At 38.7% G+C, this 14,770-nt stretch overlaps 1 protein-coding gene across 13 annotated transcripts in view; it reads right to left on the bottom strand.

Annotated features, from left to right (window-relative positions):
- Positions 1–14,770, bottom strand: part of EYA1 (EYA transcriptional coactivator and phosphatase 1) — a 172,793-nt gene that overhangs the window by 56,667 nt on the left and 101,356 nt on the right. For all 13 annotated transcript variants that reach the window (XM_040487612.1, XM_040487619.1, XM_040487613.1 and 10 more), the window contains one exon: positions 25–114. In XM_040487612.1, the coding sequence (XP_040343546.1) occupies positions 25–114 (90 nt within the window). The remainder of the gene's footprint in view (positions 1–24; positions 115–14,770) is intronic.

Here is a 14,770-nt window from a genome sequence, read left to right as displayed (position 1 = left end):
GTGTATACAATAATCAGAACTTACTTCTAAGTCGTTGAAAAATAGATGTGTGTCTGCCAAGTTGAAAATCATTTCTTCCATGCGCAGTCCAAGGGAAACTGATGTAGGTGGATCCTAAAAGAAGAATTTTTCAGGTCAAGAACATATGTACTTCAGGTTCATGGAATGCAGTGTCACAAGAAGAGGGAGTCAGTGCAAGGAAGGGCCAAGAGCAAGGGACTCATCGGGGAGGGTTGGCCTCCAGCTGCTCCTGGTGGACGTGATCCACTCTGTGTGCAAACTTCAGTGACTTATCTTATTTAACAAGTGACCCCAATGCTATTGGTACTTTGCATAATGAAGAGATAATTTGCTGCTTCAAATATTACAATATAAAATCCAGGGTTACTTAGGCATATAGAGTAGAGGAAATTTATCTTCACAGGTGTGTGTCAGGAGCAAGAAATTCATGGACTGGAGAAGACACCGTGTATGTTACGCCATAAACCAAGAGTATCTAACAGGTCTGCCACAAATACCAGAAAATAGGTACAATAATAGATTAATTTCGGAAGGGTGATAAATACTAATTTTACTCCAGATGATAACTATCATTATTTGTTATTTTTTGGGGCTGTCGGCCAATTTGGGGTATACTCACAGTAGGAAGTTATAGCCACTCTGAGCACCGGGCACTATGCCCAGCTCAGAGAGCTGATCCTGACATTCATGCGACACCATCCAGTTACCAGACAGCCAGGACCGTACCAAAGGCACAGGGGCGGCTTGTTGGGGGGGGGGGAGGGGAGGTACCAGCATCCTGAAATGTACATGCAAAGCTTAAGCCTTGAGTGCTACTGATGATCAGGCTGTCTCATACACTCCATATCCGCATGACATCTATGGGCACTGAGATGAATTCAGGGGCTGTGGAAATAGTTGCAGTTTTCATGGTGTCACTGTATTTGTAATGTATCACATCCAGGAAAAAACATGGTTCTTGGTGAAGACCTTGCATAACTAATCAAGGAAGAAAACACGTCCACAAAGTCTACAAAGCTGTAATGAGAGTTTGGGAAGGTTTCACCGGCATTCTAACAGCAATGTTGGCTGTTACACGTACGACATTTTAAATGTTTTCAAGCAATAATTTCTGATAGCCTGTTTCATTGTTACATCAAGCCTCTGTAGTAAGTACAGAGTCCACCTGTATCATCACTTAACTAGGGAAATTATAAGTAGAAGAATTATGCTTTCACATATGTCACCTGCGTACTGGGGTATACTTTGTGTGCCTATACTCTCTGACATAAGACTTGCACGTTTTCTGTACGGTCTTCTGAACACAGCATCTTCATTCCAAAGTCTGTGGTCTACTCCCTACTGCCCATATTTCTATAGTCTACCACGCTCTTGAGTATTTATCTCAAGTCCCGTCTCTACAAGCACTTCGGGAAAGAGCCTCAAGCATTGGAGGAAGAGCCCTAGACCCAGGGGCCAGGCCTTACCTTGCTCTCCCACTTTGGGGCCCTTACCTCACCGATCCTTACTTTGCTCATCTAATAAATTGGATGGCTAACTGGCAGACACGTTGTTCGCATGCAGAAAAAAAAAAAAATTCTCGTCTCTTAATCTGGCACTGCTGGATGCGTTTGCACACAGTGGAGAGAGCAGGGGCCTGGGATGGAGGGATGGGGCGGGGACTCAAAGGCTGCCTGCCACAGGCCAATCAGCTATGGCCAGGGAGGTGGAGTCAACACCGCCCCACCCCACCCACTCTGCTAGCACTGCTTCCACCATGCCCCCTCCATCAGTCTACCTTTCAGGAGTCCCAGAGGACCGACAGCGAAGGGTCTGGGAAAATATGGCAGGATGACCTCGCTGGTCTCAATTGCTCTCTTCCCCAGGCCTTCTCCGCCGGCTGACTGACAGTGGGAAGGAGGCAGAGAGCACAGTACTGCCAAGAGTCAGGGGTTAGATTGGCAAAGGGGCAAAGCAAACACCCCAGGGTTTGTAACAGGGCAGAGAAGAAAGAGAGACCAACGGAATGTCTAAGAGCTGCGTAGGGAAGGACAAATAAAAACACGTCCCTCAGATTTCCGGTTTGATGATTCATACTCCTCAGCATTCTTTAAACTGTCCCTGTTTAATACCACCTAAAGTCTATGAAATTCCGGAGGCTGCAGACGAATTTAAAAGTTTACCCACAAGTATAGAGAAACTTCCATTGAATCTTAGTTTTATAGGAAATTGTTCACTCACTTGAATTCTAAATCAGTAAGTGCGCTGGAAAAAGCAAATGCTCAAATATACCCTAGAGCAGACATAACCAGTAGGAGAAGTTCAAACAGCTGCTTCTAAAACAAAACACCTGACCAAGGTGTTTACTCCCTCTAGTTCAGGCCAATAAAAATACACTGACTTGTCTCATAACCATGTCCATGAATCTTTTTATGTGGCAAGATGGAAGAGACTCACCACATTTATTTAATTGCCAATCCGGGAATTTATGTGCCGGTATTGTTACTTTTGAAAAAGCCTTATTTCTCCTCGATATGGTTGCATATTATACCACCATCAAAAGAATTACTCCATTGTTTGTTAATATACAGCATATTTTAACTTTACTTCATAAATTACAGTAATGACTTGCTAGTCGGAATACCAATAAATTTTAAAGGCTTTTCAGTCTTGTGGTCAAATACAACACAGATGTTGGCCTTATTTACCTTTTAATGTCTTTCTCCTTTGTTATTAGCGGTCATTCCTTAACAGTTTTTATACCTGCCACTCCACAGTACTGTCCTCAAACATTTACTACGTCAAGAGAGCAACTGGGCAGACAACTGGAATGAGAGATTTTTAGAATAGGAAGGGGCTCTAGTTGAGGGCAGTGTTTTTCAAAAAATTTAAAACCACAGTCTGTAGTTAAAAATACATTTTACAGGATGAGCTAGTACTCTCTCTCTCTCTCTCTCTCTCACACACACACACACACACACACACATTCTCTTTCTTCCTCTCTCCCCCCGCCCCCCATCATCCCTCCTTCTTTTCCCTCTCTCCCAAAGAGCTTTAATGTAAATTTGTCAAAACAAGACGTTACTTGCTATGTGGAGTAGTGCACTCTGATAATTTCCCACTTCCTGGCTCACTCATGTATCACGGTCTACAGTTTGAAGGGGAGAACTCTAGAACATACCCACTTTTGATTTTAGGGACAGGGAAATGGAGTAGCAGCAGTGTTGTGATCTGCTTACGGTCAGAGCTGTCAGGGTGCAGAGCCACCTCACCCAAAGTGGTTTACCTAAAAGGAAACTACCAGAAGGGCAAATAGATAACTGCGTTCATAGATTTGCTTACACTGGCGTCCTCATATTGAGGTTAAATTTCACTTCATAAGAATCTTTTAATACGTTCACATTTTTCAAATATGTCTGAAACAAGTCAAATGTGACAAAAGCTAACACTGAACAGTTAATAAATTAGTCATAGCTTGATGGCTTATTTTGGCATATTTAGAGGAAGAAAAAAACCCACATTTTTTTAGACCAAAACTGAGACATTAAAATCACCACATCTTTGGCTTAATCTTTTCTTGTGCTTTGCAATAACAAATTCCAAAGCTGTAGTTATAAAATAGTTGCTTTTGTAAAACCATTTTTTGTTGTATCACTTCAAAGAAACATGTCATTTAAGTAAACATTGTTGCCAAATGTTTCTTTCTTTCTTTCTTTTTTTTTTTTTTTTTGAACTTGACCCTCTGTGGCACTTGCCACTGTAGTTCAATATCTTCTTGACATTTCTTTTCCCGGTGCCTATAACACCATCAATATTTTTTGGGCATCTTTCTAGAATCTGAGTATCCATCATCTATCCCTTCAATGATGTGGGTCCCTGGGACTGTTTTTATCTATTGCTCACTGTGGGTGCCTGCCTCACAGACCCCAGCACACTCACGGCTTCAACCTTCACGCCGCTCCCTTCTGCTAGATCTTAGATCCCAACTCTGGGCCCACGTATCAATTACCTATTGGCCATTTCTAGCTGGTTGTTCCATATAGCATCTGAAACTCAATGTGCTGCAAGTTGGATTTGTCATAGTTCCCCTGCAAACCTACTGTTTTCCTTTTTTAGGTGAATGGCAACCTATCAGCCCCAAACCTTGGCATTCTTCTAAACGGCCTCTTTTGACCCTACGTCAAATCAATCATGACATCCTGCCACTTGGATCTGGAATTCATGCCTTCCATATATTCACTGCCACTGCCCCCCCCCCCCCAGCCACGTGTCTCCTATGTGAATATTTGCAATCACCTCCTTCCCAGGGCTCTATGTCCAGGGTCTCACTAGGACAATTTCACTCTCCTATCCCTTTTAGGAAACATCTAAACACTTCAACAAGTACAAAAAGCCCATAAACGTCTGACTGTTCCTTACCTCCCTAATATGGGACCGATGTATACTTTTTCAAACTATTTTTTTTGTCATGAAATCTTTTCTTCAAAAGATGACTTAGGCAGAGGCCTTATGTAAAAGACGAGGGACTCTGATGGTCATTCTCACCAGGGACCTTAAAAAACCTAGGGTAGGGGTGCTTGGGTGGCTCAGTCGGTTAAGCGTCCGACTTCGGCTCAGGTCATGATCTCGCGGTCCGTGAGATGGGCTGTGGGCGTCGGGCTCTGGGCGGATGGCTCAGAGCCTGGAGCCTGCTTCCGATTCTGTGTCTCCCTCTCTCTCTGCCCCTCCCCCGTTCATGCTCTGTCACTGTCTCAAAAATAAATAAAACATAAAAAAAAAATAAAATAAAATAAAAAAAACAAAACACAAACCTAGGGTAAAGGATCAGTCTCCCTTGATTACTCACATTAGTATGCTGAGGTCTCTGAGTGAACCTGCATGCCCTGAACTCCTGCACAGTTTCTCCCATTGCCTCTTCATCAGGTAAGAGTCTCATCCTTGACTCTTTCCAGCCTGGCTCACTGGCAGCTGGGCCAGTAGGTGTGTTACCATCTAAGTAGGGCAGACCCATAGCCCTACACCCTTATCTCTATATCCCCGGGACCTAGCACAATATGCCTGGCACAGGGCTTTCCCAAAGTTTGGCGGAGGGATGAATGAATGAAAAGCAATAAATAGAGTATTTCAGATAATTTCAATAAAAATATTAAATGTGACCTTTAGTTAGTTGTTAGCATTCAGTATTGGTTAAAAAAAATCCACAGATACCTACCTAAGGGGGAGGGGGGCACTTTTTAGTCCTAAAATGATTCTACCTACATAATACAGAATTAAACATATTCATTAGAAATGCAAGATTAATTTGTACCTGATGAAACAGCAGCCCATTCTTAGAACCACTGCTTATAAAGCCTTACCTATCTACTTAATGAGGTGGAGAAACTTAGCATAAAAGCAGCACGCAATTGTTTATTTTTTAAATTCAGTAGTGGTATGCATTACAACATTCAGCAAAATATGTTCTTATGTGCTCTACAATTTAGTTCCTTCGTAAAAATTAGTACAGTGAAGAGGTTCAGACAGAGAAAATAAAATCAAATGCTTAGGCATTTTTCTTTATTTTAATGAAGAAATAGTGTCAATTTACTATAGCTCTTCTGCCCAGGACGTTCTCCTACTAGAGACCTTCTTCTCAAGATGTTCCTCACCAAAGCAACACAAATAGCATCCAACACCGCACATACACACAGAGAACTGAAATTTAACCCTGCTCCTAAATTATGTTGATAGGATATTAAATTGCAAATGTCTGCTTAAAGTCAGGAAAATAAAGTGAAGGAACTTGATGCAATGTGAGGCTACCCACGGCTGCTGCCTGTTAAGTCAAAGGCAATTATGTCTACTGAACAGAAAGCAACATTTAGTTGAAAAATTAAATAACAATGAAATCTGCTGAGCACAGACCCAGACCTAAAACAACTGTTTTGCTTTCATCCTTTATCAAGTGATCTTTAATTATCCCATGGTCTCAAGATCTTTTCCTCCTGTTTCCAGAACACAGAATGCTCACAGAAACTCAAGTTATTATCATTCTATGCTGAAATCACCAGTATTACCCCTAGCCCATTGTCATTTCTTTCCTTTTATTAATTTTTTTTTCAGGCTGATCACTAGTCTACTAGATCACCATGTTATAAAAATGCTTAAAAGAGTTAAAAGAAATTCTAGACAAAATTAGTACACAGAAATGCTGAAATGCCATTAAATTCAGCCTGTAGAGAGATTTAGGTCTGGCAGTCTTGAATTCACGTGTTGAAAATCTATAATCTGTTTTGAAAAAAAGAGTGCCTGTAAATACAGGTGAGTATGGGAACATCAGAAGATGAGGATATGGTCTCTTGTCGCCTGTCTTCATGGCATTTGATAAATTTTAAGGGTCATTAAATATGCAATCCATAGAAATTCAGAAATTTGAATTTCCTGAGACTCAGCAACCAGATGAAGACACTGCTGGTCCTGCGAGGCTGTTCCATTTGCTTCTACACGTCAGTCTAGGAATCCTCTTGGGATGACTAGTAACGAAACTGCCTTGTACACGGCACTTACGACATAGCCATCCAGCTCACCTCTTGACTGAACTGGGTCTAATACTAACTAGGTCTAACACAAGGCATTCTCGGGACCACTCTTTCACTACATGCCACAAGTTTCCTCTACAACACTTTTGCTCACAACCTGTGGGCAAAGAGCTCTTGCACAAGGGCAGAAAAACGTTGAAAATGCACACTTTCATAATGGTCATGCCACAGGCTTTGCAGTCGTAGAGTTTAGACTGGAATTCTAAACTTTGCCATTGACGGGTTGTGTGGTGGTGGTCAGGTTCAGTTACTTACCCTCTGAGCCTCAGGTTCCTCATTAGTAAAATGGGAGCAAAACCAGCATGTGTGAGAGGTTAAATTTGGTAATTTATTTGAAATTCTGAACACGGTACCTCGCAAGTAGAAACCTGCTGATGCTACTAGAACTGGCAGTAGTGGAATTATTTCTATTCTTACTACTACTACTCCACCAATAGCTGTAGCCAATCTAGACATAGGACTCCATGTTCTTCCATAAAAAGATGCATTAATATTCTGAATTCAAACTGCATGTGAAGTTCAAGCTATTTAATAAGGGCAACCGTAAATTCCCCATGCCAATATTTTGAGATGACCATGTTTTCAAGAGCACGGTCATTAGTAAAGCTGATCTGCACGGAAGCTAAACTAGATACATTCAGTGTTGCTACTCCCAGGAGGGCGCGTCATTGTTCTCCCCAAAATAGCAAGTAAGCTTTTTGGGACAAAGTTGGCTGTTATCACTAGGAAAGACGACCCAACACTAGGAAACCAGCAAAAGATGTTCCATAATCTGAATATCTAGGAACTGAGTAGGAGATAGAGTCATTCACTATCAGTTGAAACTTAGAGGTGTTCTTAAAAAAAACAAACACAAAACAAAACAAAACAAAACAAAACAACACATACATCACTTGCATAGTCAAGCAGTGTGATCCTGAGTTAGTCACAAGTACCTGTTAGCCCATACCATTTAATCATTAATAGGTTAGACTTTGTGAATATGCACTTAAGTATAGTCCAAATCCACTGCTTATAGCCAATTAGCAAATGACTTGAGAGAATAGATCTTGGCAAAATCTTGACCCTGCCCCAGTTTATCAGCAAATGGTTGGTATTGATACATGGCAATAATCAGTAATTACTGAGGTATATTCCAAATTTAGTACTTTCAATGTACATAGTCCCTGAAAATATGCAGAGCTCACAAAATGGTGCTTTACCCTAGCATTTCAAGAATAACATAACATTTTACAGTTATTGTTTGTAGTAGGGTTAAAAGATGGAATGTGGAAGCACTTTAAGATTATCAGAATAATATGAAATTATCAGGTATCATAGTAAGAAAGAAAAGTAGGGTCTTCTCGTTCAGTTTTTCCACAAACAGAAACTCTGATGGAGTTATCTGACTGACTCCTAAGAGAAAGGTACTCCATTCTTCAGCTCCATGATGTGGGCACAGCATTCTTTCCCTAATGTAAATAGCTAATTACTTCCAAGTCAAGATTACACTGTATACACATTATACATAAACCTCTGTTAAATGTTATTCTCACACTGAGATTGGCAAGGAAAGTACTGGCAGAGTAAATGCCTAAGGCTAGACTCAAGTCTCAAAAAAGACAGCTGGAATTACCTTTAAAATCAGCCGCCAAGCATCAAGCACATCTATAGATTAATCACACTGAAACTATGTCTGATAAACTGAAATTCACTATACTGAAAAAATAATACAGAAATATGGCAACTCCCAGTTTACTCAGCATGAGCTACTGAGGATACGTATGTGTCCACTAGAGGTGACCAGAAAGCCTTAATCAAGCATCTTCAGTAATACTGGAGAGCTATTCAAGAAGAGAGTTTTGAGAAAATCTCAAAATTAAGGAAGTGGCTTAGATTCACCTAAAAACTTTGCCTCACCAAAAATAGCTATGGTCTAGTTATTTGCCACAAAAGCTGTCAATCATTTTATTTCTGTGGTTGATCTGCATATACTTGCTGAATTAATGAACTTATGGTTCAATTACCATCACCACCGCCCCCCCCACACACATACATACAACTCATGTTTTATCCTTCCTAATGAACTGCCTTTGAGCCAAGAAGAAAGGATATACAGGATAAGTAAGAACACTGTATAACTGATTGTGAAAGGAGACTGTCTAACTAGAATACTAAAGTTTTAAAAATGGCAGTAACCAGAAATTATGCACCTTTTACAGGAAGGATATCTCCATCTATGAAGTCTTGACCCTCTCCCCCCGCCCCCCCCAGCACACACACAAATCAAATCTGAATCTAATTAAGCTTCTAGATCTAGCTACTAATTTGTAGGACATACAAGGGAAAAGAAGTATGTGACAAAGGAACACAATGGAGATGCAGTCAAGAAAATCCAAACTCCCAGGAACTCTACAGGGCAGACAGTCCGGTTACTTCAACAGAAATACACAAGGTTAGAAAAAAAAAGATTGAGTGAGAATCTACAGATTAAAAGACACTTGAAAGACATACAGTAAACTGTTAAAAATTATAAAACCATTGGAGAAAAGCACTTTGCAAACTAGTAACAGAGATAGAAAAAAACTATCTCAGCACAGAAGCCATAAATGAAAGCCCACAGGTAATAGCATATTCAATGATAAAAGTCTGAATGTCTGAATGCTTTTCCTCCATGATCAGGAACAAGACAAGAATGTCCCACTTTTGACATTTCTACTTCATAGAGTGCTATAAGTGCATTTAGGTTAAAAAAAAAAAAAAGAAAGGAAAAGAAAGAAATTAGGTAAAAAATTAAGTAAATAAAAGGCATCCAAATAGAAAGGGAAGTAAAACTGTTTGCAGATGACCTGATCTTCTATGTAGAAAACTCTAAAGATTCCACATACATACACAGAATCTGTTAGAACTAACAAATGAATTCGGCATAGTTATAGGATAAAAAACCAATACGCAGAAATCATTTCTATATACTAATGATGAACAATCCAGAAAAGAATTTAAGAAAATGATTCAACTTACAATAGCACCAAAGGAATAAAACTTAGAAATAAACATAGGCAAAAGACTTGTACACTGTGTACTTGTACATTGAAAACTACCAAAATGTTGGTGAAATCAAAGAAGACCCAAATAAATGTAAAGATATTCAACATCCCCATGTTCACGAAGGGAAGACTTAATATTAAGATGTTAATAGTACCCAGTGGTTTATAGATTTAATGTAATGCCTATCAAATTCTCAATAGCAGTTTTTGCAGGAATATAAAAATCCATCATAAAATGCATACGGAATCTCGAGGGACTCTGAATAGGTAAAAACGTCTTGAAAAAGAACAAAGTTGGGTCTCACACTTCCTGATTTGAAAACTTATTACAAAGTCACAGTAATCAAAACAGTTTAGTACTGACATAAAGACAGAGATACAGAACAAGGCAATGTAACAGAGATTTCAGAAATAAACTCCTACTCATGTGGTCAAATGATTTTCACCAGGGGTACCAAGACTATTCAATGGGGAAATGATAGTCTTTTCAATAAATGGTTCTGAGAAAACAGGATATCCAAATCCAAAAGAATAAAGTTGGATTCTTACCTTGTTCAATACATAATATTTGAAAATTAACTCAAAATGGGTTAAAGACCTAAAAATTAAGAGTCAAAGTATAAAACTCTTCTGGGAAAAGTTTCATGACATTCTTGGATATTACATTAAAAGTATAAACAACAATATAAAAAACATGCCTGAAAACTTCTGTGCATCAAAGGACCCAGTTAACAAAATTAAAAGAGAACCTATGGGTTGTGAGAAAATGTTTGCAACTCATATATCTAAAAGGAGGTTAATACCCAGGATATATAAAAAACTCCTACAATTCAACAAACAAACCCAAAGAGTTTGATTAAAGAATAGGCAAAAGGCTTGAACAGATATTCCTCCAAAGAGGGTATGCAAAGAGTCAACAAGCAAATGAAAAGATGCTCAGTAGCACTAACCATTAGGGAAAGATGAATCAAAATCACAATGAGGTACCATGTCACAGCCATTAGGATGACTACGATGAAAAAACAAAAACAAAAACAAAAAACTCCAGAAAATAACAAGTGTTGATGAGCATATAGCGAAGTTGGAACCTCTGCACTGTTAGTGGGAACAGAACATGTTACAGCGGCTATGGAAAACAGTATGTCAGTTTCTCAAAAATTTAGGCATAGAATTATGATGTGATTCAGCAATTCCATTTCTGGGTATATACCCAAAATAAATGAAAGCAGGGTCTCAAAAAGATATTTGCACTTAAAAATTTTTAATTGAAGTTTAGTTGACATACTAGTTTCAGGTGAACAAAAACTTAAATAATAAAGCAAAAAAAGAAAAAAAGAAAAAGGTATTTATATACCCATATTCACAACAGCCTTATTCACAATAGCTGAAATGTAGAAGCAACCCAAGAAATGTCCAATAATGAACAACCAGAATGTGGTATACCCATATAATGGGATATTATTATTCAGCCTTAAAAAAGGAAGGAAATTTTGACATATGCATACGATACCAATGAACCTTGAAGACATTATGCTACATGAAATCAGTTTTTCACAAAAAGATGAGTACTGTGTGATTTTACTTGTATGAGGTGTTTAGAGGGGTCATAATCATAGAGACAGAAAGCAGAATGGTGGTTGCCAGGTGCTGGGGGTAAGGAGAGAAGGGGGAGCTGTTTAACAGACTTCCAGTATTGCATGATGAAGAGAGTCCTGGACACAGGGTTGTACAACAACGTGAATGTATTTACTACTACTGAACTGAGACTAAGGAGAGGCGCCGGGGTGGCTCAGTCAGTTGAGGGTCCAACTCTTGATTTTGGGCTCAGGTCATAATCCCATGATTGTGGGATCATGCCCTACGTGGGGCTCCATGTTGAGCCTGGAGCCTGCTTGGGATTCTCTCTCTCTCTCTCTCTCTCTCTCTCTCTCTCTCTCTGCCCCTCTCCTCTTCTCACGCATGCTCTCTAATAATTAATTAATTAAAATTAAAACATGACTAAGGAGGTAGCATTTACATGATATGTATTTTACCACAACATAGAAATCAATAGGAAATGGAGAAATGTAACTATAGATTAGACATTTAATAAATTAAGAAATTCCTATTAATTTTCTAGATAGCTAAAGTACTAGGTACTATCTACTATTTCTATGCTAAAAAATATTTTTTTAAATGTTTTTATTTATTTTTGAGACACAGAGAGACAGAGCATGAGCAGGGGAGGGGCCGAGAGAGAGGGAGACACAGAATCTGAAGCAGGCTCCAGGCTCTGAGTTGTCAGCACAGAGCCCGACGCGGGGCTTGAACTCATGGGCTGTGAGATCATGACCTGAGCTGAAGTCGGATGCTTAGCCGACTGAGCCACCCAGGCGCCTCCAGCTAAAAAATTCTTTTAATGGAGTCTTAAATACATATTGAAATACATATTGAAATATATACAAATCAAGTAACATATCTGAGATCTGCTTTCAACAATAATCATAGGAGAGATCAGGGCAGGGGAGGGATGTGGTGAGGTTACAGGTATAATAAGATTAACTAGGATTTGATAATTTTTAGTTTAGAGGTGACACTGAGTTCCCTTATGCTATCCCACCTACTTTCGTGTTTAGATGTTAGTATAAAATTTTTTTTTAAATATATAAAAAATATTCACCAAGACATAATTGGTTGTCTTTGGATAGTGCAACTATGAGTATTTATTTTGAAAATGTAAGGCACATTCAAACCATACTTCTAAAATGTCAAAAAAAATTCTTTTTAAGTCAAAATTGCAAATGGCCTGCCAAGTTCCTCCGTGTATTACCATTTATTGAAAAGAAGGTGCTATGACTGGCTTGGTAATCCTCACCCAGGCTTAAGTGATCTTTAGAATATACACAGAATCTATGTCAGACATTGCTTTGCCTGTGTTAGCTCTATTAATTTTTATCACATGAGATGTTTTTTTCCAGAAAACCAGGAAGCTCCTACATTTGTAATTGAAGCCACAGGACCTATGTCTCATACATTGAGGACTGGCGGTGTCACATTGCATTCTGATCTGCTGCAAAGAAGAATTCCCAGTGTAATTTAAGAATAGCAGTAACCCTAGAAGCATCTCATTTAGGGCCTCTGGCATTTACTTTTTGGTTGCATGGCTCCCATGGCTCCTGATTTTTTTTTTTTTCTCATCCACAGTACTAGCTTTATCATTTGGCATTCCACTATTGGCTATTTCTTACTACTAGTTAATGCTTGTCACGACTAACACAAGGAGACTTGTTTCTTTCCTAATATTGTTATTCCTTTGGAGATTCTGTGGTTTGACATAAAAATAGTGGCATTAGTTTAGAATGATTTTGCCCCGATGACAGACTACTGTTGAAGATTCACTCATTCTCCATCAATAGCCTCCATCATTAATTTATAAGCTCCCTGCAGGCAGGAATTGTGGCTAGCACCACTATACTAATATACCATTATTGTTCAATAAATTATGAAAGACTGACTTTCTGAATGACTTGTTACTGTCAGGCCAGGAAACAAAGGGTGGGTGGCCAGGTGTGTATCTTGAGTACTGTAGCCCATATGACATGGGAGGTTTTGTGTGTGCAACGTGAGAAGGGTGCCATTTGGTAGTGCAGTTTTCTGAATTACTTCATGGACATTTTGAGTGATCATTACCCACAACTAAACTAGTGCTATCAGGATAACGTACTGACTGACTGAAGGCCTTCTATTATGACAAGTTCTTTTGATAGAGTCTTAAATTTGGGGTGGTCCTGGCATGGAGACCACACGGTATTAGCAGGGTACCTTAGCCAATAGGGACACCAGGCTGAATTCGTCCAGGTCCCTGCTCCCAGTTGCGGGGGGAGGGGGCAGCAGTGGGTAATTTCCTACATGACTTTTGCTTTATTCCAGGGACCAGGTTGAAGTTCATGCTTCTCAGATTATTTTGTTGCCCTTTTATGTGGAGAAATACAATAGTTACATCTGCCTTGCTAATTCCGTTATTTGTATATGATATTTGATCTTAACTATCTTTTAAGTAAGCGCTGCAAAAAATATATGAAGGGTCATATGCACTCATCCCCAATTCTCACTTCCTAGCTTCAAATGGCAATTTAACCTATTTTTAAGGCCAAGCATGAACCATCCCCATACCCACCCCCCTCTCTCTCTCTCTCTCTCACACACACACACACACAGAGTCTGATTCAAAATTATTTTCTTAACCTATTTTCATTTACTTTCTCAAAAATTGTACTTTTCAGAGTGTCTGAGTGTCCGTGGTCCTTTGAGCCTCAAAATAGAAACTTTAAAGAAAACCTATTTATCTCTTCTTGGGACTTTTGAATAGGATCTAGAATGTTTTCTGAGTATAAAAATAAAATGCTTTCTTCTTTCCCTAGAAATCTTAAAGCTAGCCATTCACCTAACCATAAAAATATCCCTTCCTTTTATACCAAAGATACATCCCTTTTAACACATTCCTTGTATTAAAAGATATATCCCTAGATTTTTAGTTTTAAAAATGCCACAAATGCCAAATATTACATCAGATCATGTACAGTCCAAAGAGAATAACCATGTCATTTCAATTTTACTATAAGCACAACTAAAAAAATCATACCAAATGTTAATAAGGGAGCAATTTCTTTTTATTGCTTAGATATACTGGTAAAGCAGTAAGAAAAAACAATCGTTCCTATTTTTAATGTAACTCTGGTTCCTACTGACACACTCTTGTATATTCTGCCCTTTTATTCCTTTTCTTTTACTATCTTATTTTTCTAAACTGAAAAGAAAAAAATAATAATGGTAAAATAAACCAAGCAAACACAAAGGCAATTGAAGTTTGTCCAACTTAAATTCTTTGAGACCTTTAAGAAATATTTTAACACCTAAGTCACTGTTCCACTTTTAGGTAGCTACAGCATTCTGAATTAGTAATTGGGTTCTACAAAGTACATACTGTGTTGGGGATTTATTTTGGGGGAAGTGAAAAAAACAACAGTATTACTTTTAAATTTTAATCTATTACTGTTTTTAATTTACAAGCACATTTTAAATATGTGATAAACATCTTTTGTATCTCTCCTTTTTCAATATGTACCCCATTACATTTAGAAGATCAAATCTACACACGCTCCTTACATCTATGAGATCAAATCTACA

Source organism: Herpailurus yagouaroundi, unplaced genomic scaffold (assembly GCF_014898765.1).
Source record: "Herpailurus yagouaroundi ecotype Mexico unplaced genomic scaffold, PumYag 165, whole genome shotgun sequence".
Lineage (NCBI taxonomy): Eukaryota > Metazoa > Chordata > Mammalia > Carnivora > Felidae > Herpailurus > Herpailurus yagouaroundi.
This window is presented reverse-complemented; position numbering and strand designations above follow the sequence as displayed.